Below are 25,714 nucleotides of genomic sequence, written 5' to 3' on the forward strand. Positions count from 1 at the left end.
CTACTAAGTGGCAGAGACCAGATGCATACCCAGGCAGTCTGGCTCTATAGCCCATGCAACTAATTTCTCTCTTTTTTAAAATTTTAAAAAGATTTTATTTATTTTTAGAGAGAGGGGAGGGGAGGGAGAAAGAGAGGGAGAGAAACATCAATATGTGAGAGATACATTGGTTGCCTCTCACACACCCCCATCTGGGGACCTGGACTGCAACCCAGGCATGTGCCCTGACTAGGAATAGAACTGGTGACCTTTTGATTTGCAGGCCAGCACTCAATCCACTGAGCCTCAACAGCCAGGGCTAATGTCTCTATTCTACTCCCTCTCAGTGAAGGGTGACAACTCACAGATGGTGCTCCTCAACATGCATAGAAGTAGATGGACCTCTGTCATGCTTTTTTTTTTTTAAGTGAACAGCTGCTCCGTGGTTAAGATAAAGAGATAAAGATAATGTCCTAGAGGCAGGGAAAGGAAGACAAGATATAAATGGGAATTAAGGGAGAGTCAGATCTTGAACAAAGAAAAGAAAAACGTCTTTTCAAAGACAGTTTATGGAACAATGAAAACAAAGAACGTGATGGAAATAGACCTCAGGGCTATGGCAAAGTGATAAACATTTTCAGTGAATTTCTTTCAAAAGGAAACAAAGCCAAGATTTAGCATGAGATCATGCAGTATTTCATCTTATAAATGAATTATTCTGAGCCCAGAAAAGATTTTAGTCTGACTGATGCATCTTACAGATCCAGAGAGATTAAATGCTTTGTTCCAGACTTGAAGAAGCTGGTAGCATGAGTAAGGCTAGAACCTGACCAGGTCTCCTGAGTATAAGCTCAGTGCTCTTCTACCAACTGTATCAGCTTTTAAAACACAGAAGTAGTAGTCAGTAGGTTTTGACTCAATTCCAAAAACATAAAAAATAACTACAGTGATTACATATTGAGAACTAAATACAAAATACCTGAAGCTATTATCTTCTCAATAGTCAAATAACTTGGAGAAGAGCAGTGTAGAGAAAATAGTCATTTATACATGCAAGGAAGAGAACTCTTAGTATAAACTGCAAAATTTTTCCCTCTGTTGTTTTATCCTTATAATTTTTTTTAATTGACATTATTTAGTTTTGGAAAATTTAGTCACACCCATATATTTGGCAAACAGTGAAATTTCTAAATGATATTAATTTTTTGTAATTACAGAGATTGATATGGTTGAATGGACAGAGTCTTAGGCTGGTAGTTATATGGTTAGTTTTAATACTGGTTTGTAATCTCTAAGGTTTTTACCAGCTCTATAATCCTATGATTTTAGAAAACTGATAATTGAAATAACATTGGATTAAAATACTAAATTTAAGTATATTTGACAAATGAGCTGATGACATATCATCTAACATAAGCCTATGAGAAAACCACTAGATGGCTTCAAAAAAGGGAGATTTACAAGAATAAAATGCTGATGATTATGTTATCTATGGCAGTTCAGACTATATTAGTTAATAAAGAAATTTTTACCTAATGTTAACCAATGGAAGGAAGGAAACAAAAGAAAAGTTGATGTAAAGTAGGAATGAGTCCTTTTCTGAAATAAATTCTTATATCCCAAAGACCCCTTTCTTTGTTTATGGTCAGATATAGGTAAAAGTAGCATGCTCATACTACAAGTTCAGAAGTTTACATCTTTTATATTTTTAAGTTAATGTTTGTGAGACTGGGAAAGTATATTAAGCCTTACTGTCATAGATGTGCGACAGGCAGTGGAAATATAAGTGACTTTTCCAAGGCCAAATAATAAATCATTGAAAGCCTAGGATTTTGAAGTCAGGTTTTCCTACTGACTATCAAATACACATTAATTCTGTGTGGGCAGGTTTTTTTTTCTCTTCTCAAATTCTCTACATTTATAACTATTTTCTTGGCCTTCCTTGAGTTGTCTATTTGTTGTCTATGTCTCACATTCACATCACCTGGATTCTCAACACCACTCAGTATTTCACTGGCTTCTCGCAGGTCACATCACGGTAATCAGTGTCTATGATGATGCTAGAGATTCAAGTGTGATTTATTGGAGGCAAACGATCTAAGTCATCTTCAAGACAAGGAAAAGAGCAAAAGGAAAAAGCATAGAATGTAGTCTTTCAAAGACTTAATCTTACTATATGGGATAGACAGAAGAGAAAAACTTAAAAACAAAACAACAAAAACAAGAGGGGAAGAAAGTATATTTAATTAAAAAATGTTGTAAAACCGAAGTCTCCGACCATTCTCAACCACATACCTCTATTACGAAATATCTTTGAGCACACACTTCTAAAATTATTTATTATTAGTTCTTTAAGAGTGATATTGTCTTAATATGTAAATTATAAAACATAAATACATAAAAACCTATAAATAGATAAAAGATATTTATTGTTGGCAAATACAGTATTGGTAATTTAAATATATTTTAGTGAGATTAAGTGATGGAAAATATTGCATTACCTTGAAATTCTTGGTTTTAATACCCAATCATAGAAGAATTCAAAGTCTAAGTTCGGATTATTCCCATACTTGATTATGAGGGCTAGAATGCTAATACAGATACTGCAAAAAAGATATGGAAGTAGTGCAAAATTCACTTCATGTACTCAATCATGATACTCAAATTTCAATTCCATTCACTAATTATCAAAAGGTTGTAATTTAGTGCTTTTCTCTAGTAAATTTCTGACTTCCCTGATAAGTTTTCCTTGTAAAGTTTTATTTTCTTTAATGTTTAACAAATGGGGTCTAAATCCACTGAAATGCCATTTCAATCACATTAGACAATTGTTTCCGAATTTTAAAAAACCCTACAAATTTACTCAGTGTTCATATGAGAGGTTTAAGATAATGTACTTATGTATATTGAGATCTAATTTACATTCTGTAAAAACATATCCATTGTTAAGAGTACAATGCAATTATTTTTAATAAATGTACACATGTATGAAAGTTTTAAAAATGAATTGTGCAACCATCACCATCATTCCTTCCATAACTGAAAACTTTCTGTCATGACCATTTGCATTCAATATTTCCATCCCAACCCAAGGTAATCACTGACTTGCTTTCTGTCTCTGTATTTTTTCCCCTTTTTGGCAGTGTCATACAGATGGTACTATGCGCACTACGGCCTTCTGTGGCTGGCTTTTTCCCTCTTTATGTTGCAGCATATACAGGTAGTTCACTATTTTTATTGTTGAATGTTATTCCATTGTGCCACATTTTATCTAATCATTAACTGGAAGACATTTGAATTATTTCTAGTTTTTTCCTATTATGAAAAAATACTGTTATTATTAATGTAAAAGTCTGTGTGTGGACATAGGTTTTTGTCAGTAAATTTCTAAGGGCAGAATTGCTGGGCCATATGATAAGTTTACATTTATATGTTTAAGAAACTGTCCGATAGTTTTCCAAATTGGATTTACTAATCAGCAATTTATAAGATGCCAGTTTTCCCACATCCCTATTGGTAATTGGTATTACCTCTCTTTTGCTATATCCATTTTAGTGGTTGTGGTGTGGTATTGCATTGTGGTTTAATATGCATTTCCCTAATGCTAAATTAGTTGAGCATCTTTATGTGGTTAACTGATCATTAGCATAACTTTTTGGTAAAATATCTATTCAGATATTTTGCACATTTTTAACTGAGTTGCTTTCCTTCTTACTTTGATGTCTAGAAGGATATGTCCTTTATTGATTACGATTAGCAAATATTCTTTGCTAGTGCAACCTGCAGCTTGTCTTTCCATTTTCCTACTGTCTTTTGAAGAACAAAACTTTTATTTTTTTATTAAGTCATAATTATCAATTTCATGATGTGGTATCATATCTGAAAAATCTTTGCAAAGTCACAGAGATTTTGTACGTTTTCTTCCAGAAGTCTTATAACTAGTTCTTAGGTCTATGATGAATATTGAGTTAATTTTCCTTTGTGAAGTAAGAGTATAAATTCATTATTTTGCATATGGTTGTCCAATTATCCCAGCAATATTTCTTGAACAGATTCCCCTTTCCCCATTAAAGTACCTTGGCATCTTTGTTTAGAATCAATTGACAGAAATATAAGGACTTATTTCTATATGTTCTATTCTATTTCATTTACCTAAACGGCCATATTATGCAAATACTATATTCTATTGTTATAACTTCATAGTATATTTTGAAATTAAATATTGTAATTCCTCCTTTTTGTGTGATATTCTTGTTCTTATGTATTCCATTTTAAGACTGGATGGTTAATTTGTATTGTACAAAATGTGTTTGCTGGGATTTTGATAGGAATCATGTTGAATCTATAGATCAGAGGCCTTATACTTCTTTTCTAAAATGTATTCCTAAGTAGCATTTTTTTCATGTTATAATGAAATTATTTTCTGAAGTTCCTTTTCAAATTGCTAGTTCCTAGCATATCAAAATTCAACTGATTTTTGTATATTGATTTTGTATCTTGTGACCTTGCTAAATTCATTTCTTACTCCTAGTATTACTGATTTTTAAAAATTCTTTAGGATTTTCTATGTATAGGATCATGTCATGTGTAAATAAAGATAGCTTTAATCCCCGCCCTGCCCCCAATCTATATGCCTTTATTTTTTTCCGTTATTACTTGGCTAAAACCTCCAATACAATTTTAAATTAAAAAGATGAGAGTGGACATCATTTTGTTTTCAGTCTTAGAGAGAAAGCATTCAGCCTCTTACTACAAATGTGATGTTAGATGTAGGTTTTTCATAGATGTACTTTATCACATTGAGGAAATTCCCTTCTATTGCTAATTTGTTGAGAAGTTTTTATCATGAATATCCATTTATGTCAATTGCTTTTTTGCATGCATTTTTATCATTTTTCTTTTTCTTATTTAAAAAATCTATTAAACTAAAGAAAAATACAGCAGTTCTTGACTTCTGGGTCCTGACAAAGTGATGTACTAACAGGTGCTATTGACCTGCTCCCCCAGTCCAACCAGAGTTGCACAGAAGCTGTAACCAGCTGTGTGGAAGCTTTGTGGTGACAGCTGACCTGGTGTATAAAGGAAACAGGACTCCATGAGTGGAAAGGGTCATGTGCCATCGTTGGAGGACAGGACGAAGAGAGGGCTCTTTCTTGCATGTGATTTATTTTCTCTCTGCTATTGCTCTAGTCAGCTTGTTGCCACCTTTATGAAGCAGACAGAGAGCTTTGGAGTTAAGAAAATAATGAGGTAATATTTTCCAAGAATTTATTTTGGGAGAAGAACTTCAAATCTAGTATTTTAAATAACATTTAGCGCGGTGTCATTTGATGCTCCAGGGTTGGAATTGAGTCAAGAGCTGCTTCACAAATGGAGATTATTGACTTGCCAGATTCCCTGCCTCTGACAGCCTTCTTTTGCTTTGGGCTTCACTCAGAGCTGGTTCCTGTACAGTAAATAGCACACTTTCAACTGAGATCAGTTTATGAGGACAGTCACCTTCATTTTGGACAGACAGTTTTGCTAGATATAGAATTCTTGATTGAGACGGTGTTTTTTTCTCTTAGTACTTTGAATATGTCCTTCACTGCCTTCCAGTTTCTTTTGTTTCTGAAAAGCCAACTGTTAATTTTACCGTGGTTCCCTTGCACATGATGAGCTGTTATTCTCTGGTTGCTTCAAAATATTTTCATTTTTGGTCTTTCAGTAGTCTGTAATGTACCTAGTTGTAGCTCTTATATTTATTCTACCTAGGATTACTGAGTTTCATAGATCTGTGGATTATTTTTTTTTTAAATTTGGAAACCTTTAGGCATTGCTTCTTCAAATATTTTTGTATACCCTTCCAATCCTCCTTTCCTTTTTGTTCTCGCTATACCACAATTTCCAGAGGCTCTGCTCATTTTTCTTCAACCTTTTCTTCCTTTCTGTTCTTCAGATAGGATATTTTCTGTTGGTCTAGTATTCCCATTTGGCACTTTTATGTAGCTTCTATTTCTCTACGGAGAGTCCCTATTTGTTGAGTCATTTTTCCTTCAAGATTTTCAATGTATTTGTAGTAGCTGTTTTGAATTAGTTGTCAACTAAATCTAACCAAATCCATTCAGCTTGTCTCTTCACTATATATTTTCCTGAATTGGGGTTATACTTTCATGTATTTTGTTTGCATGTCTCATAATTTTTTGTTGAAAACTGAATATTTTAGATACAATATTACCATAGCAATTTTGGAACAAACTGTGGTTTTCCTCCTGAAAGACTTTATTTAAACTGCTGGAACCTAAACTTTGTAATCTGTTTGCCCTGAGTTGCGGATCCACTGATCAATGATATCTCTGATAAATTCTCCTACTTTACTTTAATTTTTTATCCTAGTTTCTAAAAAATTAGTATAAATGTATAAAGTAAATATAAATTATAATATATTCTTCCTATACCAATGATGTGGCAAAATGATTCTACCCTGAAAAAGCAATCATATGGCTAATCTTCTCAAAGTTCTTCCCCTGCTCTTAACTTCAAAGGAGAACTGAGAGTTGAAGAATATAAGGTTCTGATGTTGTGGAATAGGGCTAAATAAAGCTCTTTTACCCAACTTAGGTTGGCAATATTTGGAACTAGACAGATCATTCACTTTCTAGTCTTTTCCTGTTAGAAATTTTCATACTGTTGGTCTTCATAGTCCAAGAAGATAGCCATAACACGTTTTGTTTTGTGTTTATAAAGTATTTCCATAATACTTTAGTGAAACCCTTTGGTTGTAGGGAAGAGAGACTCACTAAGGGCAAACCAGGGGGAAAAAAAAAAAAGAATAGTTTTGGGATGACAATAAGAAACAGAAATCTTATGGAACATAAAAAATGAAGTATATTCTGGCTTCATGGATAGAATAGCAACCCAGAAAATAACAGGACCAAGGCAGTTGCTCTCTCTGGCTCACTTGTTCTCTCAATTCCAAATTCCCAGATGAAAAATCTGATTGGCATTGTTACAGGTTATGGGTCAGTGGTCAGCCAATGAATTGACTACATTTGAGTCATGTCCTCACCAGGGCTGATACCGTGGCTAGATGCAAGATCATGAAGCATGCAGGGCCGCCTACCTCTAGTGCTATAGATATACATACTTGGAAACATGTCTGTTATACTTACCAGATGTCGAAGCCTTTTTGATTTTATGAAGTTGTTAAATTCTCATGATTCTACTGTGTTCCAAAACACAGAGCAACCTGAATGTTTCAAATGGAAAAAATGTAGGTAACCCTTATTTAACCTGCTTGACAAAGCTGAGTTTCAACTGCTTTCCCCCATACACAGAATTTTATAGCCTTAGCCCTGAATATAACTTCAAGACAAAGTACATGCAACCAGTCCTTATCATATAGGTCCCCTCCCTCATACAGGGGTTCAGATAAACCCTAGTAGAGATGAGATCCACCGCCTTTTCTCTCCTATGAGGCTACGTGGCAAAAGCTTCTCCTCTACTCTGCCACACATTACCTCACTTTTTCCACATTGAACCTCTAGTCCCATCTTTTTCTAATTACCTCCCAATATGACTGATTCCAGTTTTTCATTGTTGGAAGTCAAATTCTTCCAAGGGCTAAGAGAAAGGATTAATGAATATTAGCTCTCCTTGGTGTGGGAAGCTCTTTAGTAGTCTGAAGCATTGTGAAGAACATAGTTGTGACCACGATATGTATCCTATCCTCTAGGGAGAAGGCTCACACACAATAAGTATTCCGTGGGGTAGAGAGTGTCAAGTGCCACAGTAATACACTAAAGCAGAAATCATCCCCTCTAGGGTGGGGTAAGGTCAGGAAATTTTCACAAAAGTATTATTGGATAACATAACTATTGGTCTGGGCCTCTAAGGACAGGGAGGATTTATGTGTTCAGAGAATGGTCTGGAGGTAGGGCACAGTCAATTCTGCAATCCTGAGCATAACTATTATTAAACTCTAGCATCCCTTCTCAGGACCAGTTTATTCACTGCTTATTTTCCTTCCTTTGCAACCTGCCTATGTTTTAACCTTCCTTTGTAAAAACAAAACCCTCAGTCAATGATCAGTGTACTTTTTGGAATTATTATCTTCACTGCCTCCACCTCTTCTATACACATCACAGAATGAGAAGAGACAGTGCTTCTGCTGCCCCATTTTCCTTGCTGCCTCTGCTAATATGAAAACAAGCATTGGAAAGTTACACAATTTTCATAATCATGAAAGGTTCAGGTTGACTTTTTTCTGGGTTGGTAACTGAAAAGTTCACTCAGATTTGTGCTGTTTATATTTGTTCTTGAGGGTGCGGCTCACCAAATTTCTTGCTTCTTTCCAACATTTCTAACTTGCTCTAGACTCCAGTCAGCCTGAGCACGGACACTTCCTCCTTCTTCCTAACCTTTCTGACTTGCCCTAGGACCCTCTTCCCACTTCTTCCTAGTAGTTAGACCCACCCAGGTGGTATTGCCAGCAGGTAAAAGCTTCCCCTTCTCAAGCAGATCATTTGCATTTCTATGGATCCTTGGGGTGGGAGAAAATGGCTTCTACCCTTCCCCGGAAATCTGGAATTTCAGCATTGCTTGCAGAGAAGGGCAATTTTTCAGGACAGAACTTTACTGGCAAAATTAGTTAGGATTTTGAGGAAGAAGAGCACATCTTCACAGTCATTTTGGTTGTGTTAAAACGTCAGAACTTTGGAGGTGAAAAAACAGAAGCTTCAAGAAACTCCCTTCAGATTACTTTTAGGTGAAAGAAAATGCCAATAGGTGGATATGGAGGTAGGATAGAAAGGAGTTGTTTTTACGAAAGGTCAGGTATTTAAAGCATAGGGGGGAAAAATGAGGCGAAAAGAGGTAATACATGATCTAAGAGAAAGTGTCATCAATCAGTAGAGCAAAACTGTGGAGGGGTGAGGATGACCATGTTTAGAAGCACAAGAAGAAGATGAGCTTTGAGGAGAAGGGTGGACACCCCTTCTCAGCCAGGAGTGATGGAAGTGATGACGTGAATAAACTGAGACTAAGGTTTAGGAAAGTGAAGTTGAAGAAGCTGATGGTGGGTGTCTGAATCAAGTATGAAGCAAAGTCATTTGCATAACTGAAAGAAGACCACGTATCGTGGCGGTTATGGATAGTAGAAACAGGACAGTTTGGGGAGAAGGGCCCTAGATGAGCATCCTGGGTAATCATCCTACTGATGAAAAAAGAAATTTAGAGAATCAGTGACAATCCAGCCAAGGCTAGATAGCATAAATTTTTAGTGAACAAATTTTTTTTAACCTTATCCAGCAATGTTTGGTGGTACAGGAGCAAGTTCAAAAGAAACTTTTCAAATGAGTATAATTAAGAAAGAAACAATGTTTAATGAAAACATTTTAGGGGACATTCCTCCTGGTGGATTTTAATAACATTTTAAATTACAAACATGAAATATAAAATACCAAAACACTCTTCAAACTTATGACTTGAGAAAAACACAAAAAGAAAAGATTATTGGAGTAAACACATCAATTAGTTCTCTTTTTCTTCATTCCATGCTAGCCTAAAGCAAGAAAACATCATTTTTTCCCTTTCCTGAAGTGCATCTTCCTTTCATCATTATTTTTTTAAAAAACCAAATCTTGTTAGTACATTAAAAATGAATCTCATAAAAATCTGCATTTTACTTTTTCTGTTCTCCTATAAATAAACACCAAAAAAGCAAGAAATCAAAAGCGTGATGATCTAATTTCCATGAAGGCAAAGCAGGAGACAGACAGCACTCCATGGCTCCTGGTGATTCCTTCCCAATTCGGGAAATATTTAGGGGGAACATTCACATACTCAGTTGTCTTGTTCTGCAGTCCAATCCTGCATAGAATTGTTAACTAAGTTCAAATTTTACTACAAAGTGTGAGAAATATTTTTGCAATCAGGGTACCACATTAATAATTCTTATCTATGTTTATAATCTTCAAATACGGTAAGGTAAAAAAACCAAAAAACAGAGCATATTATTCAAGTTAAAACTCAGGACCGTAGTTAGACATATGTAGCTGGCGCACATTAACGTTTCTCTCAACAAAATATTTATAATTTCCAAAATCCTATTAGCTTTTTCTGACAATAGGGTTCCTCCAACTTGAGGGGCAGTAACACACATGGTCTTCTTACTGAATAGGTTAGTATAAAAATGTCAAATTCACCATAAGAAGGAACCTAAGAATACCAGTGGCTAGATGGTACAGCAACATAATGCTTGAAAGCCTAATATATTCATAAAGGCCCACTTTAATAGCCAGTATCTAAATATGAAAGTTTTTCCCCCAAAAATGGTATTGACAAATTTACACAAAGTAACATTAAATAAAAGCTTATTATTAAAGCACAAAATTTTTGTGTGTACTGTTCCCATGGCTCAGTGTTCTTTATCACATTTAGAAATAAACTGGAAAATACCCAGAAACCAGAACCCACCAACTGTAATCTATTTCCTTTACTCTCTCTTGAAATTAGAATCATGGATTGATTCTGTCATCCGTCTTTTCCCATCCTATAACCTCTTAAGGGAAACAGCAAACACCTGTCAAGCTCAGGTCCAGAATGCACACACAAGTGGGTGTTTAATAAATATCTTTCAAGAGAGAGATTAGAGGTTTGCTTTGGGAAGTGGGGAACGTAAGTGTTGAGCTGATGACATCCATTATACAATACGTCAGCCTATTTCCTTACCAAAATATCATCCAAAGGAAATCCTTTTTGAGCACCCTTTACGTAGGGCTGTAAGTTTGAAGACACAAAAATTTTGGCAAGATCTGCCCCAGGGAAAGGGAAGTGTTTTGGATGAACAAGTAGAATTCAGGACTTTCAGTGACGTTAGGAAGCAGCGATTTAAGGGATGAGGTGGAAACTCACCTGGAGAAGCAGAAGACGCACACATGTCAAAGGTCAAAGGGCATAGCCTCAGGGGCTCCCCAGAAGCAGGAAAAGTGAAACGCCCACTCCTAGGCTCCCACCTTCAAGTTTTCGCTTAAGCCTTAAGTGCTCAACTTGTTCCTGCCTTTGACGCCAGGGGACAAACCCTACCTTTCACAGCTGGAGCTGACAGGAAGGCGAAGCAAAAGCTGCGCCAGATTACAGACCCCCTTCTGGGAATTCCTCAGTACTTCTGCCCATTGCCTCCGGCGCCCGAAGCCAGAGACACCTTCACCCTCCCTCCGCACTTCTCCAGGCCCTCACACTCTTAACAGCATCGGTCTCTATGGCGACCTGAAACCGCAGTTCCCATTGGTCCGTTCAATATGAGGGCCGAACCAATGGGAAGGGCCATCCTTTTTTTCCCGACCAATTGGGTAGGCAGGGAGCAGGTCCGGAGACGGCGGCGTGCTGACGTTCCCGGGAGTCCGGGGCTCACTGGGCAGGCGGGTTAGCGGCTGGGCGGGCGGCGGCGGCGGCGGCCTCTGGGCAGTAGAGGGGGCTCCGGGGCTGAGTCTTGTGGCTGCCGGCTGCGGAGGCAGTATCATGGGCACCGGGTAGTGGGGCAAGTTGGCCACCGCCGCCGCCGGGGGTGGTGGGAGAGCCGCTTCGGGGGAGGGGGCGGGTGGGGGAGGGAGGGGCGGGCAGCCGCTCTGCCGCGGCACTTCTTTAATTTTTTCGGGTGCCGCAGCGGCGACCCTTCGACGCTGATGCCCATCATCCTTGGAGCGACGACGGCCACTGCCTAACCTAGAAAGTAAGTGTGCGGGCTCGTGGGAGGGCGCGGAGACTCCTGCCCGCGAGAATCCCGGCCCTCGCGCCCCATCCCGGACCTGCCTCCGAGGGGTGCGGGCACCTCCCTCCCGTTACTCCGGCCCCACCGCCTCGCGGCCGCCTCGGCTTTCCTGCCCCGCCTCGTGTTCCTGCCCGCACTCGCCTGCCCGCTCCCCTCCCCCCGGCAGGCGCACAAGTTTCACCTTCCATTTGCTTTTCCCAGTGATTCCTCTTCTCGGATCTCCCCTACTCGCCACTCACTACCCTTACGCATGCTGGCGTTTTCGGATCCAGAGCCCCCAGCCCCGAACTTGAGCGCCACGCGGAGCCCTCCTGGACCTCTGCCGGGAGGCTTCCCCGCTCCTGCCCGCCTGGCACGCCGCCCCGCGCCCCCAGCACCCGGAGGCGCCCGCCTTTCCCGGCTTTAGAGGCCGTCTGTTCGTCTCTTTCACCCCAGATCTTGCGTCCTGCCCCCCTCCCCTTCCTCCCACATTTCTTCTGGCTGCGCTGTCTCGCCTTTGCCCCCAGAGTCCCGCGCTCTTGCCAGTCTTGCCCACAGCTCTGTCCGGTGCGCCCCTCTCTCCTCGCGGCTTGTGTTCACGCTCCACCCCTCCTGGTTCCCCAGCCCGAGCTTCCCTGGCTGTCCTCCTGCGCCGCCGCTTCCTCCTCTCCCTGCCTGGAGTTGAAGCGGACCTGCGGCACCCCCCGGCGGCTCGAGTGTCCCTTCCCGGTGCTGGGACTGCCCGGCCAACCCTCTCTCCTTTTTCTCCTAGTGGGGAAGCAAGGGGATGAGCGGCGGGGCCGGGATTTGGCTGCATGTTGGTTGGCTGAGTGCGACACACAGCGAGCGCGGGCAGTGGATGCGTCGCGGCGGCCGTGGCCGCTCGGGGCGCAGCAATAGGCAGGTGTCTGTGTACGGGCGGGGGGCAGGGACGCGCGCCACGGGCTCTTCGGCTGGCGACAGATTGTGCAGGAATGCGAGGAATGCACCAGGGGCATAGTCCACAGGGCCCGCCGCGACTGCACTAGCGCCTTCCTGGCCCAGCGCCCACCGCGCAGCCGGAGGTCACCGGAGCATCTTCGGAGCTGGTGAGGCTCGCTCGACTCCTCTCCTCCCTTGCCTCCATGCGGCAGAGAGGGCGGCGGAGGGGAAGCGCGGCAGTTCTCTTTGGCTTCAGCTAGCCTTTCGTCTGGGTTTTTGCTGCATTGGTCTCCAGGACCATGAATTTGGGGGTGATGGCAGTGTAGCCAAGGTTACTGATCATTGCACAAGGTTCTTGGCAAGTTTGGTTTGCAGGGTTTGAATTGTGCATGGTTTTTTTCCGAAGGGTTTCTGAAAACCTGCAGGAAAGGATGCCGAAGGTTTTTAGAGTAATGAGCTTGCAGCTCTATCAAAAAATGTCTGTTAATGCTCATGGACGGGGATGTATTGCGAGAGAGATCTTGAATGCATCACTTTGCTATCATAAGATTTGTAATTTTTTTTCCTCGTCATACTGGGCTGTATTTAGCCCTCTTACAATACATAATGAACAGAAACAGAGAAGCAGTGTTTGGTCAGCGATGGGACAGATAGAACTGTCTGGTACAGTTAAATTCGGGGCGTGTCAGTTACCAATGAAAGTAACACGGGGACAACACAATCATGTATATTTAAAGATGTAATTTATTAGTTGAGGTCGCAATTCTTTCTTTTTGTCACTGAGTTTGAAAAATAATAAATATACCCCTACAACTTTTAAAGTATAGTAATTATGTGTGAAATAAAAAATGATTAGTATACATTTTGATTAAATTTTATTTTCCTTAATGCAGAAAAGCAAATTTTTGACAGTACATTCTTTTAAAAGGGAAAGTAGAGGACTGTTTCTCTTTTTGAATGCAGCCTATTGCTATAGAAATATCTTCATTTCTGGTACCTGTGAAACAGTTATGGAAAATGGCAACATGAAAATGAGAGCCACTGGTGTTCAAAAATAAGTGTTTCTGGGGGTTGAAAAGCATACTATGTGTGTGACACAGTTTGCTCTGGGGGTTGAGTTTACTATAAGCCTCTCCACACTCATTATTTTGTATCAGATTCAGGCATGTAATAAGTTAATTGCCCAGCTGCCTTCCAGCACCTACTTTGCTTGGATCAAGGGCATTGAAAAGTATGAGGTGAGCACCTTTTAGTTAAGGACCCACTGGAAAGGAGAAATAGAGGGGAAAGAGAAAAAACACCTTTGCAATGAGAAAGGTTGTGTCTTTTGGCTGGTACATTGTTTTGTTTTTCAGGTATGTCCTTAATAAGTGTGCCTTCTAATGTAGAGGTTTAAACTCTAAATCAGCGATTTTCAACCGATGTGCAATGGCTCACTGGTGCGCTGCAAGAATTTTTAACACATGCAATACCTGACTGTTTAGTCAGGGGCACTGACCTCTTTTCCCTTTAGATTGTCAAATAAAGAAATGAAAACAGCCAACACAACAATAGCCGTTTGATGTGAATGAATCAAAATTATACCTATTTTTTGTCAGACAAAAAATACATTTTTTGGTGTGCTGCAGAATTTTAGTAATTATGTGTGCCATGAGATGAAAAAGGTTGAAAATCGTTGCTCTAAATTACAGTCAGCAACACTGTGCAGGATATTGGGAGGTGTTTGTAGATGCCAACAGGAAACTTATTATGTAACAATATGTTACAGCAGAGTTTAACACGTGCTTATTTGATTTGCTGTGAAGATTAGAATGTAAAAGCACATTTGGTTTCTCTGCTACATTGGAAATTGAAATAATCTTTCCAAGTATATACATAATGTATATACAGGATTGGCTTTGCAAGTTGTTATACCCATTCAAATGAAGGCAAGCTTTGAGTTAGAAGTATATTCTACTAGTTACAGGTATTTGAAGAGACAAAGTTTAAAACAAATGATCATTCACAGTCAGAAACAACATAAATTGTTTTTGACCAAGTACATTACTTCCCTATCTTCCACTGTTATGTAAGGAGAAAGGTGTGGCATTTCATATTTTATATGTTATACTGAAGATTCTAAATGGGGGAACTGAGTGTCTAGTTGTCTTAATTCTTAGCTATACTGTTTTTGGAGGGAGATAGGGGAGCAAGGTTGTGATGGAAAGTATAAGAGAAGGTAAGCAGCAAGTGGGAGTACTTGGTTAGCATTCATCCAGGGGGGAAAAATACGTTATTGCTGTATTTACAAACTGAATAAAACAAATCTAATTCAATGACTAGTTCTAACATCATACTTTGAATTTAAAGAGTCTACTACCAAACTCAGTTTAATAAAAACTTTAGCAATTGTAACACTTTAAGTATTTGAATTAAGTCTAAATTAAGCCAGAAAAACAATTTTCTTTTTTTTCCCTGAGCTGTACAAATTGGAAAAGTAATTTTAATTAAAAACTTTAAATCCACATAATTTTTAAAAATTGAGTTATTGCCCATTTTAAAACTGAATGGTTTCCTTACTGTTGAACAGAGATTGATTTAAAGATTGTGTTTATTTTCAGAGGGGAAGGGAAGGGGAAGAAGAGGGGAAGAAACAGCCATGTGTGAGAGATACGTCAGTCTGCTGCCTCTTACGCCCCCAACCAGGGACCTGGCCTGCAACCCAGGCATGTGCCCTGACTGGGAATTGAACTGGTGACTTTTTGGTTCCCAGGCCAGCCCTCAATCCACTGAGCCATACCAGCTAGGGTAGGATTGATTGAAATAGAGAATTTTCATACCCTGGATGATGCCAATTATTTGGTAAGGCCAGTCTCTCACTTTAATGCTTTGAAATATTAAGATATTTTGAGAATGCTCTGTAATGGTGGTTTTTTTTCCTATTTCCATCAAAAGGTAAATCCTAAATTGCTTAATTCTAAAATGGACAACATACCTTCATACTTCACTGGAAGATAAAGTAGAGGTTATTCTAGGGCATAAACATCCATGGAATTGTATGTCACTTTGGGAGTCGCCTTCACGCCTTCAGTGTATTGGGAGATAATTACTTCTTCAGTGCGTTAAAATAGTTTTGTAGTGCCTTTTCTGCACTTAACAGGGAAGAAGAATGTGAAACACAAGACCAGTGGACTGGATGTGTTTGGAAAATTAAGTAACTATTTTATCATCCAAACTGTGACTACAAATATTAATGGAGGGAGGATGGAACGAAGGAACGAGCGAACTAGAAGCATACCTATGAGCATAAATGTGAGGTTCGTATACTACCAGTAAGTGGTGGTAGCAGTCAGCAGGTCAGTTTGATGGCCAGCAGTGAGAAATAACAGGCTTCTTTTAGGGTAAGGAGATCACGCCTTCAGTCACAAAGAGCAATAACTCATGTGCTTGCTGGTTTCAGTTGAGATGTTGTACAGCATTCGAATGTTGCTCACATGGCTCCTTTAATAATTCAGTGGAATTATGTTAATCTTTTGGGTGCTATGTTACCATAACTAAATTGGGGATTTTGCATGATGGTGGACTTAACAGTGTTGGAGACATTTCACTTGCCATTGGTCTTAGTTGTTTTTTTTTTAATTTAGATTTACTTTTATTTAATACAGCAATAAATGTCAGCTACATTGCTCATCACTTTATTCTTCATAGTCTTGATACTATTATAGTTTGTTATGGCTCCTATAATGATTTATAGCAGATGATAAAATGTCATTAGTTTGGATTTAAATTTTTAATATTATAAAATATATAAATTAAAATATGGAAGTGTCTGAATTATTTTAAAGCATGTCCTTTTTGTAAGGCATTTTTCCTGCTGATTGGGTACATGCCAGTCTCTGTAGGCATATGTTATACAGCCCTCACAAAGTTCAGAACTCTCGAATGATGGCGGGGGGGGAGGGGCACCAGTAACCCTCTTTTTTCAATAGCCAAGGCATGTTTGACTTCTGTAGTTATTAAATATAAATTTAGTGATTTGCAAGTATTCAAGAGTGTTTTCCTGATCTTCCAGAACCTGGAGGCCCTCCCCATCTGGTCCCCCCAACCCCTGCCGAACAGACACACACACCACCACCACCACCACCACCACCGCATCTGTGTGCTTGGAGAGACAGAGAGAGGCCCTTTTTGGGTGCCATTTATTTACATAGACTATAAAAGTTGGCGCCTAATGTTCCACATTGAATTTAGAGTGGCTGTGGAGTTTTTTGTCATAAAATTATATTATATATGAAAGTTAGATAAAATGTGTAGTTGAAATGGGGCAGTCAAGGTACAGTGCAGGCTTTGGGGGCCTGGCCAGGAACCTGGAATACAGGTTTTTGTAGACACCTGCAACCTATTTACAAATAGACTTTTAAGACACTGGGTAGGTGGTATCTGAAATTCCGTCCACTAAAAGCTCTCTCTTAAATTTTACATGAGAGGGAGATGAAAAGCATCCTAAGCCAGAAATAAGGAGACCTGCTGCTAACCCTTACGACCTTGGTAAACCATTTAACATTGGGTTATAGTTTCCTCCTTTTACAAATGAAGGGTTTAGATTGTATTGATCTAAGATGTATTTCAGTTCAAGGTTCCCAAAGTCCTCAGTGTCTTTTTTAGTTTTTTTAAGAAAAATTTTCCTAAGCATTCATATATATATGTATGATATATATATAAATCAGTCTCGTTCCTCCTCCTAACCCAAATCATAGCAAAAAGGAACTTGGGGTTCTCTTTTGAGACTTTTGAATCTCTTTCTTATTCCTCATATATAGATTTTTTTAAATGTTATTTTAAGAAATGAGGGGAAGGGATTAAAGCATGTAATGTTTTCCTGGTCTTTCTGTCGAAGTTAGCAGTCAGACTGTCATAGTTCAATTCTGACATTTCTATTTGCTAGGTGTGCAACTTAGTAAGTTGTATCATCTCCCTAGATCTTATTTTGCTTGTAAAACATAATAAAAGTATCCACCTCATGGTTGTTGTCAAGACTAAATGGGCTAATAAATTTAACATTGTGGTACTTAATGATGCTTTCTCTAGCATTTACTATATGCCAGGCAAATTACTGGCTTGCTTTCTGTGATCTTAGTCAATATGATTATGAATCTAAGCAGTATATTCAGGGAAGAAGTAAACTATTAAATAAAATTTCTTATGAGCTTCATAGTTTGCAAGAGTGTCTATAAGGAAGAGAATGCAGCAAAATACTGTGAATCAAATAAGGGCCTTTATTTCCTTTTTCCTCTGTTACTGTATTGGGATGACATTGGTTACTAAAATTATATAGGTTTCAGGTGTACAATTTTATAATACAACATCTGTATATTGTTTGTTCACCACCCCAGGTAATGAGGGCCTTTTTAAAATAGGGAAGCTGTAGCTTCTTTATGTTGGCAATGCTTAGAGGCATGTAAACAAAATGAACCCTCAGGTGTAGGAGTTTTGGGTAAACACACCTTAACTGCTAGGTTTAAAAAGTGAAGATTGGTAGTATCATATTACAAGAGCTAGAAGTGGAAATACTTGCAAAATGGAAAATACACTTTTAAACATATAGGGGTGGAGGGATGGGGAGAAAAGGCATACAACTGTAATTAAATAACAATAAAAATTTAAAAAAAAACAAAAACAAAAAATATGTATACAACCATTGCATTTGTAACTCTAGTAGCAGTCATTTTGTATCCTCTCTTTGCAAGTCAATCCATGAAGGTGTTAGAAACTGTCAATCATTTATGAACTAAAATGCAGCTTGTAACTCTTTCAGCTACCTTTTCTGTCCAAAATTAATCACACCTGAAATTGGCAGGAAATTCCCAAAGCAAGAAAAACTGCAAGGGAAGTTTGGAAGATAACTGATGTAAACTAACAGGCAGTGGTTTAATAGATATCAAAGGCCCTAGTTCTAGCCCTGGCTGTGCATCCCTTGAGCAAGTTATGTAACTCCTCTGAACTCTAGTTTTCTCATATATAAAATGAAAGAATTAGACTAGATGCTCTCTAGAGGCCTTCGGGTACTCATATTTCATTACTCTTAGAACATCAAGCATTCTCCTTTGGCTACATTTTTTTTCCTGAGCAAGAATGTACTGTCTTCTCCTCAAGAATTGATTGCAATTTATACTCCAGGATAAAGGGGAAAATTCAAGTTGTATACCTGAAATGCTCGGCTCCTAAAAATATGTGTGGGAGCCAGACAAAGTGACTGCATACTGGCCGAGTCACTGGTTACCCTCTTGGATTCATTTGTTAACAACCAGTCTGCTTTGCACATTTGAGGCCTAGCCCCTGATTGAAGCTAAACTTTCCAAAAGTTGGATAAAAGTAGAAGTGGAATAGAGGTGGTAGTCAGAGCGGACTAGTCTTCTTAAAATGAGAAAGACCCACTTACCATTTGCTTTGGTTTGATTTGCCCTCGAAGAAATTAAATGACTGAAACAGTTGTTCCTCTGAAAACATGCTACTTTTCCACGAGTACTTTCTGTTTAAAGAAATTCCCTGGTCTGTATCTCATTATAGTACATAGGTACTTTCCATTTGGTATGTATAGATAACCTGCCAGTGTTCAGGAAATGTGATGGATTTCAACAAGATGGTATTCTACTAGGATTAGTGCTCTTGGATTTTTGTTTGTGTTATTTTTAAAAAAACACAGTTTCTCCTAGATTCTGCTCTTCCCTACAAGGGTAGGAACTAATCCCTATATAATTTACATATGTATACATTCTTAAGGAGTAGTTTTAAAACATTGAGATTGGCTGTTCCCCTTTGCTAATGCAATGAAGATGAAAATCAATTATACTACTGATGCATACAATAGTAAATGAATTTTTAGTGTCATGATCAAAGTAAACACTCAAACAGGCTCTTCGGTTTCCATACCTTCATGAGAATTGTAAACAGTCCTGTAAAATGGAAACCCGTAATAACCACTTTGCAGTGAAGTGCATCACGTTTTCTGAAACCTGTACCCGGATTGAATGGGGAAAAAAAGAGTGATCTAGTTAGAGGAAATCTTCTTCCTTAGTACCACCAGGCGTCCGAGCTAGGGAGTGAACACAGTTAGTGCTTCATATATTTGCTGGAGTCCTACTTTGTGTGAAGTATTTTGTTATGTTTTAGATAACTCTTATTTTAAAAGATATGTCATTCGAGTCCAACAACGTTCATTAGTACCTTGCTCTGTATCAGATTGTGCTAGACCTCATGGACAAAAATGATTTTCCCCAGGGAGTTTTGCAGTCCGTGTTGGATGCAGTATTGAGAGTCTCTACCTTTGAGGAATCTGATTAATTTTTCAATCTAGTTGGGAAAGATAGGACCCATGAACTGGAAAAAATTGTCCTAGAAAACTTTGGTGTATTAATAAATATGTAAAATCGTTCTGTAAGTGTTAAAGGTTGAGCTTTTATTAACCTTTATTTTGTATTAACAAATTTCGTATTAACAAGGTTTTAGCTAAACCTACTTTTTAGGTGTGTGTTACTTGATATATTACCGGATTCTAGATAAACAGTTGCATTAACTGTCAGTGGCTTTCTTTGGAAAAAGCCTATGTTTGAAAAGTGCTCCTTACCAATGATAAGATAGTGATGTCAGAAAAGGCTTTAATCATGAACTTGATTATTTTGGTTATTTTTCTTCAAATAAGAAAACCACATAGCTTATGTAAAATAATTGATCACAATGAAAATGCATTATTTATAGAGAACCTTAATTTATGCCTCAAGACTTGCCATCTAAGTTCTTATTTTCATTTTCATACAGCAGTACTTTGGTTTATTGTGTTTTGTGCTTTTCTTTATGCAATTTATGTGCCTTTGTAAGTCCAAACTCATTATCTATTATTGCAAACATTCTCTTCTGTTGTTATGAACAGACAGAAGAATGTTTTGAAAATCTCTTGTGACATCTGCTAGAATAAATGATCTGATTGAATCTTACCTTGAATCGCAGACTGATGCACTGATGGGAATTTTCCACTTATTTTCAATTTGTCAATGACTAAATAAGCAACCAAGTCAGTTTTTAAAAACCCTGAAAAAGGAATCAGAAAACCTAATCTGACTTTCTCAAGAACTGCTATTATTTTGAGACCTATGGTAAACAACTCAGCTGGTAAAAGTCTACCTCAAACTCTCAGTAGATGAAAAATGTCACTCTGAAATTTTTGGACATCCTATTGGCAAGTGTCCATTTTCCGAAATATTTTTTGAGTCACTTGCTCAGAACTCTGAATACAATTTCCATAGAAGCAACATAATCTATGTATCCACCTTCCTAAAATGTAAGTGGAGTATGTTGGTTCCCAATTCCCATGGCCTCCTTCCCTGAACTAACTTTGTAGCAGGGACTTAGTCTTTTAACATGACTTGTCTTGGCCTCTATTTTTTTTCTAAATACCTTAAATGCATGAACGAGTGTTGAATTGTAATCTTGGCATATCTCTACCTACTACTCTTGGATAAATTTCTCTGTCTGCGATGGGCCCTCTTTCCTTTTGTAAACTGTTTGGTCTTATTAGGACCCTCAAAATTTACCATGCGTGTTTCAGTGGAAAAAAACTGCATTGTCAAAAATATCACCTTTGTAATGCCACTTGCTAGATAAATAATTCATTATATTAAATTCCTTAATACAACATTATTATCAGATTTTAAACAGATTGAGTCATTCATTTTAACCATAATGCTTGGATTGTAGCTGTGATGAGTTAAGTTTCCATAGTGCACTTTCTCAGACTGTTCGTATGCGGCCATCGAGGGCCAAGACCAGCTTGCTTGGCCAGGCTTTGGCAGTGTGACACTGAGCAAACTTTTCATGTCCTTGTCTTTTGTGAACTAGTAAATACCTCTTGTGTACTTAGCTGATGAAGTGAGGTCAAATGTAGGTGTGATTTTTAGCATACGAAGTTTTTCAAAGGAGAAATGTTACTAAAATTACACAAGTATAATTAGTACTATAAAATTATATAAACATTAAAAGTAATAAAATAGGATATTTCATAGTTTTGTCCTAATGGGTTTAGCAAATCTTTGATTTTAACAGTAGTTAGAAATACTCTTAAATATTTTGGTGGTTCCCTACCTCAAGTAATCACTATGATAAAATTTGAGTAAATTATAATTTTTTAAAAACTATATTGTGAGATGATTATGAATGAACATGCAGTTATAAGAAGTACCGTGTTTTTTGGACTATAAGACGCAGCCCCGCCCCCCAATTTGGGAGGAAAATGGGGATGTGTCTTATAGTCCGAATGTAGCTTACCTGGTTCGCTACAGGATTTCTGCTTTAAAGGATGTTATTAAATATTTTACCACATTTTTTGCTTCAAATTTTTTTCCCCTATTTCCCTCCTCTAAAACCTGGGTGCATCTTATGGACCGAAAATACAGTAGTACAGAGATCCCTTGTAACCCTTACCCAGTTTCCCTCAGTGGTGACATCTTATAGCTGCTAGACATCAAATTGTTAGCAAGGACATGGAGAAGGGGAACATTCGTGCACTGTTGGTGGGAGTGCAGCCACTGTGGAAAACAGGATAGAGGTTCCTCAAAAAATTAAAAATGGAACTGCCTTTTGACCCAGCAGTTCCACTTCCAGGAGTATATCCTAAGAATCTTGAAACACCAATTCAATAGAATATATGCACCCCTGTGTTCATAGCAGTGTTATTTACAATAGCCAAGATCTGGAAACAGCCTGAGTCCCCTTCGGTAGATGAATACATTTTTTAAAATGTGGTTCATTTACGTAAAGGAATATTATGTGGACATATAAAAGAAGGAAATCTTACTGTTTGCAACAGCGTAGATGGACCTGGAGAATATTATGCTAAGGGAAATAAGCCAGTCAGAAAAAGATAAATACCACGTGATCTCATTTATATGTGGAATCTAATGAACAAAATAAAGTGAAAAACAAAATAGAAACTGAGTCATGGACACATGGAACAGACTGACAGGTGTCAAAGGGGAGGCAGCAGGGAGGCCCTGGATGAAAGAATATGAAGGGATTAGTCAAAGAACATACATGCATAAACCACAGACACAGACCACAGCGTGGTGACGGCCAGAGGAAAAGGAAGATGGAGAATGGCGGGCAAAGAGGGGAAAATGGGGACATCTGTAATAGTGTCATCAGTAAAAAAAAGAACTGTAGTACAGTATCATAACTCGGGTATTGACATTGATACTGTCAAGAGACAGAATACTTCTGTCACTACAGGAGTACCAGGGTCACGTTACCCTTTTATAGCTACACTCCCATTTTTCTTCCATCTTCACCTCCTCCTCAATTCCTGGCAACCACTGATTGTCCTTTATTTCTATACTTTTGTTATTTTAAGATTGTTAAGACTGTAACTTTGGAGGTTTTTCTTTTTTGCTCAGCATAATTCTTACAGATTCACCCAGGTTGTTACATGTACCAATATTCTCTTCTGTTTTATTGCTGAACAGTATTCCATAATAGGGATGTACCAGTTTGCTTAACTACTCACCTGTTGAAGGACATCTGTCTGGTTTATTTTCAGTTTATAATAATTTTCAGCTTATAAATAGAGTTGCTATAAATATCTGTGTATAGGATTTTGAGTTATCAAAAGTTTATGTTTCTCTGGAGGAAATGCCCCAGAATGCAATTGCCGACTTAAATTATAATTTTTTTTAACTTTCTCTAATTATACACTGAATTCATGAGACCTTGGTAATATAAAAGTTAAATTTATAGTTTCAGTAAGTTAGAAAATTTGTCTATAAAACCAAGTCTTTTATCTTTTGTTTTACTGAGTGCTTTACAAATACTCCCTCCTGAGTTTATTTTTAGCAAAATTCCATCACCGATTTTAAGTGAAATTCATGAAGTTGCTTTGTAGTTGGACTTCAGGATTTATTTGGGTTTTTTTCTGTCATATTTTGTTTTGTTTTAGATATTAGGTCTATTTAATTTTCAATAAAAATACTTTATTTTAAAACAATTTTTAATGTTGGGTCTTTCAGAATTTACCTGTATATGATGTAAACAATTGTAGGTAATATTCTTACAAAGAAAAGTTTATTTTGTACCATGCTAACAGGCAAAGTGGGGATGTAACATGAAGACAGTATCCTTGTATGTGATTGGAATCTATCCAGTTGTCAGGTGGAAGCCAACAAGCACATCTGATACTTTCATAAGCAAAGGCTCTTCTTTCTTTCCTAGAACAGAAGGCATTTTCAATAAAGCATAGTTCTTTCATTTCCCCCAATTTTCTTCCTGTTTTTAGCATGATTATTGTATACAGTTTCTGCCAAATGAAAATGTTAAAATGATGTCTGTCCCAAATAAAGTCTTCACAATTTATAATCTGATTTTTTTACCTTTAATGTCAAATATGTTTCTTTTTATAGTTTAAAATATGACAAGATGATTTAATTGATTTTATTTTATGTCTTGTTCTGTATTGCTTATGTTTAATACTATTATCAATGCTTTTAGCATTCATAGTCTTCTGAAATCATTAGCTGAGAGGACAATTGATGGCTATGATCGCTATTAAAATAGAGCTATAAAATAGCATTCTTCTTTAATACTGCTTTTAAGTATTTGGATCTTTCTCTGTATTTGGCTGATATAATCATAGAGCCCCTTAATTTTGTAGAAATATGATCTTCCCAACAGGTTGTATATTTCCTGAAGGCATCTGTAGATAACTAGTATGCCCTTCTCTGCCTGCTGAGCCTGTGCTTTTCCTCTTCTTACTCAATTAGTCCTTAGTGAAGCCTTCCTGGCCCTCTGTCCAGATTTAAGTCTTCCCATTTGTGCTTCTTAGCACTTTTCACATAGCTCAGCTATGCACACATGTCACATTGTGTTCTAGTTGTCTCTGTGTCTGTGTTTCCTGGCTATGTTGTAAGCCCTACCCAGGTTAGAACTGTATGACAGGCATCGTTGTAATTTTCTCACCTAGCAATGTGCTCTTGAAATTTTAACAATGGAAAAATTATATGTTTCTAAATACACAAAGTTGTGATGATCAATACGGTAGCCACTGACCACCTAAGCTGTTTAAAATTTTAAATTATCTACACTAGCCACATATTAAGTGCTGAATAACCATGCTTGGCAAGTGGCTCTAGTAAAAGGCAGATATAGAACATACTTGTTGCAGAAAATTATAGTGGAACCAGTACAGGGAATAGCAGGGACCAGTTATAAATAATAAAATGGTAGATGCTTTTAGAGTAACAACGCTAAGTAACATAACTGTCCAGTTTCCCTCACATTATATTAATATTCACTTAGTCTTTCCAATAACTCTGTGAAATAGGTGAGATATTACTTTTGTTTCCCAAACAAGGAAATTGTAAGTAGAGAGTCACATGAGGAATAAAAAGAGGCAGTGATTCTTAAAGGGTATTAAAATATACTGTAAGTTGACTTTGTGGTTCAGTTCTATATATTGACATAGTAGTTAGTAAGTATTTGATTAATGAAATATGGAAAGCATTTGATGTACAAGAATGTGTAATATTATTTTTGCCTTTGCTTAAAAATCTCATCTTTTTTTTAAACAAACTTTGTATTGGCATTATGTTTTGAAATTCTCAATGGAATTCAGCGAATTCTAGTCAATCGTTTATTTCTGAGGCACAAAACTAGATGTGGGGAGAGTAATGGAAATGAACATGGCCTAGTCCCTTTATTTACATTTTATACTGTGTGCATAAGGTCTTAGAAGTGATATTATAGTAACAACTATGCCTCAGAGACTCCAGAAATATCACTACTGACTACGAAAGGCTTTAATGTCTTTATTTGTATAGTAACTTTAAGTCTGCCAGAGCTTTATACTCTCCTCCATTCATTCTGTATGCCAAAACCTATACAGGCAGCAAGACTTACCCTTGAGAAACTTGTATTAAAATATTTCCATGGTTCTGGGGGTACAGAACAAAAAAATTAGGCTGAGCATCTTTGATTCATACTTTCGCTTCAGAAGTGAAAATGAGGAACTTCCTGGAACACAGAAATTTGGGTATACAGAGTCAGTTAACCCCCATGTGAGATACATAA

General features: G+C 37.9%; 2 protein-coding genes across 20 annotated transcripts in view; one reads left to right on the forward strand and one right to left on the reverse strand.

Moving 5' to 3' along the window:
- The window catches only part of CCDC148 (coiled-coil domain containing 148), a 230,269-nt gene extending 219,088 nt beyond the window's left edge, over positions 1-11,181 (reverse strand). For 6 of the 10 annotated variants that reach the window (XM_045187479.2, XM_053918691.1, XM_024579882.3 and 3 more), the window contains exon 1: positions 10,873-11,181. In XM_045187479.2, coding sequence (XP_045043414.2) covers positions 10,873-10,897 — 25 coding nt within the window. In that variant the 5' untranslated portion in view covers positions 10,898-11,181. The remainder of the gene's footprint in view (positions 1-10,872) is intronic. The other 4 variants (XM_045187485.2, XM_045187483.2, XM_045187481.2 and 1 more) reach the window with 1 other exon arrangement.
- Positions 11,182-11,554: 373 nt separating this feature from the next.
- Positions 11,555-25,714, forward strand: part of PKP4 (plakophilin 4) — a 239,995-nt gene continuing 225,835 nt past the window's right edge. For 4 of the 10 annotated variants that reach the window (XM_053918693.1, XM_053918695.1, XM_053918696.1 and 1 more), the window contains exon 1: positions 11,555-11,689. The gene's annotated coding sequence lies outside the window, so the exon portion shown is untranslated. Of the gene's footprint in view, positions 11,690-11,930; positions 12,796-25,714 lie in introns of those variants that run through there. The other 6 variants (XM_053918698.1, XM_053918699.1, XM_053918700.1 and 3 more) reach the window with 3 other exon arrangements.

Source organism: Desmodus rotundus, chromosome 2 (assembly GCF_022682495.2).
Source record: "Desmodus rotundus isolate HL8 chromosome 2, HLdesRot8A.1, whole genome shotgun sequence".
Taxonomy (NCBI): Eukaryota; Metazoa; Chordata; class Mammalia; order Chiroptera; family Phyllostomidae; genus Desmodus; species Desmodus rotundus.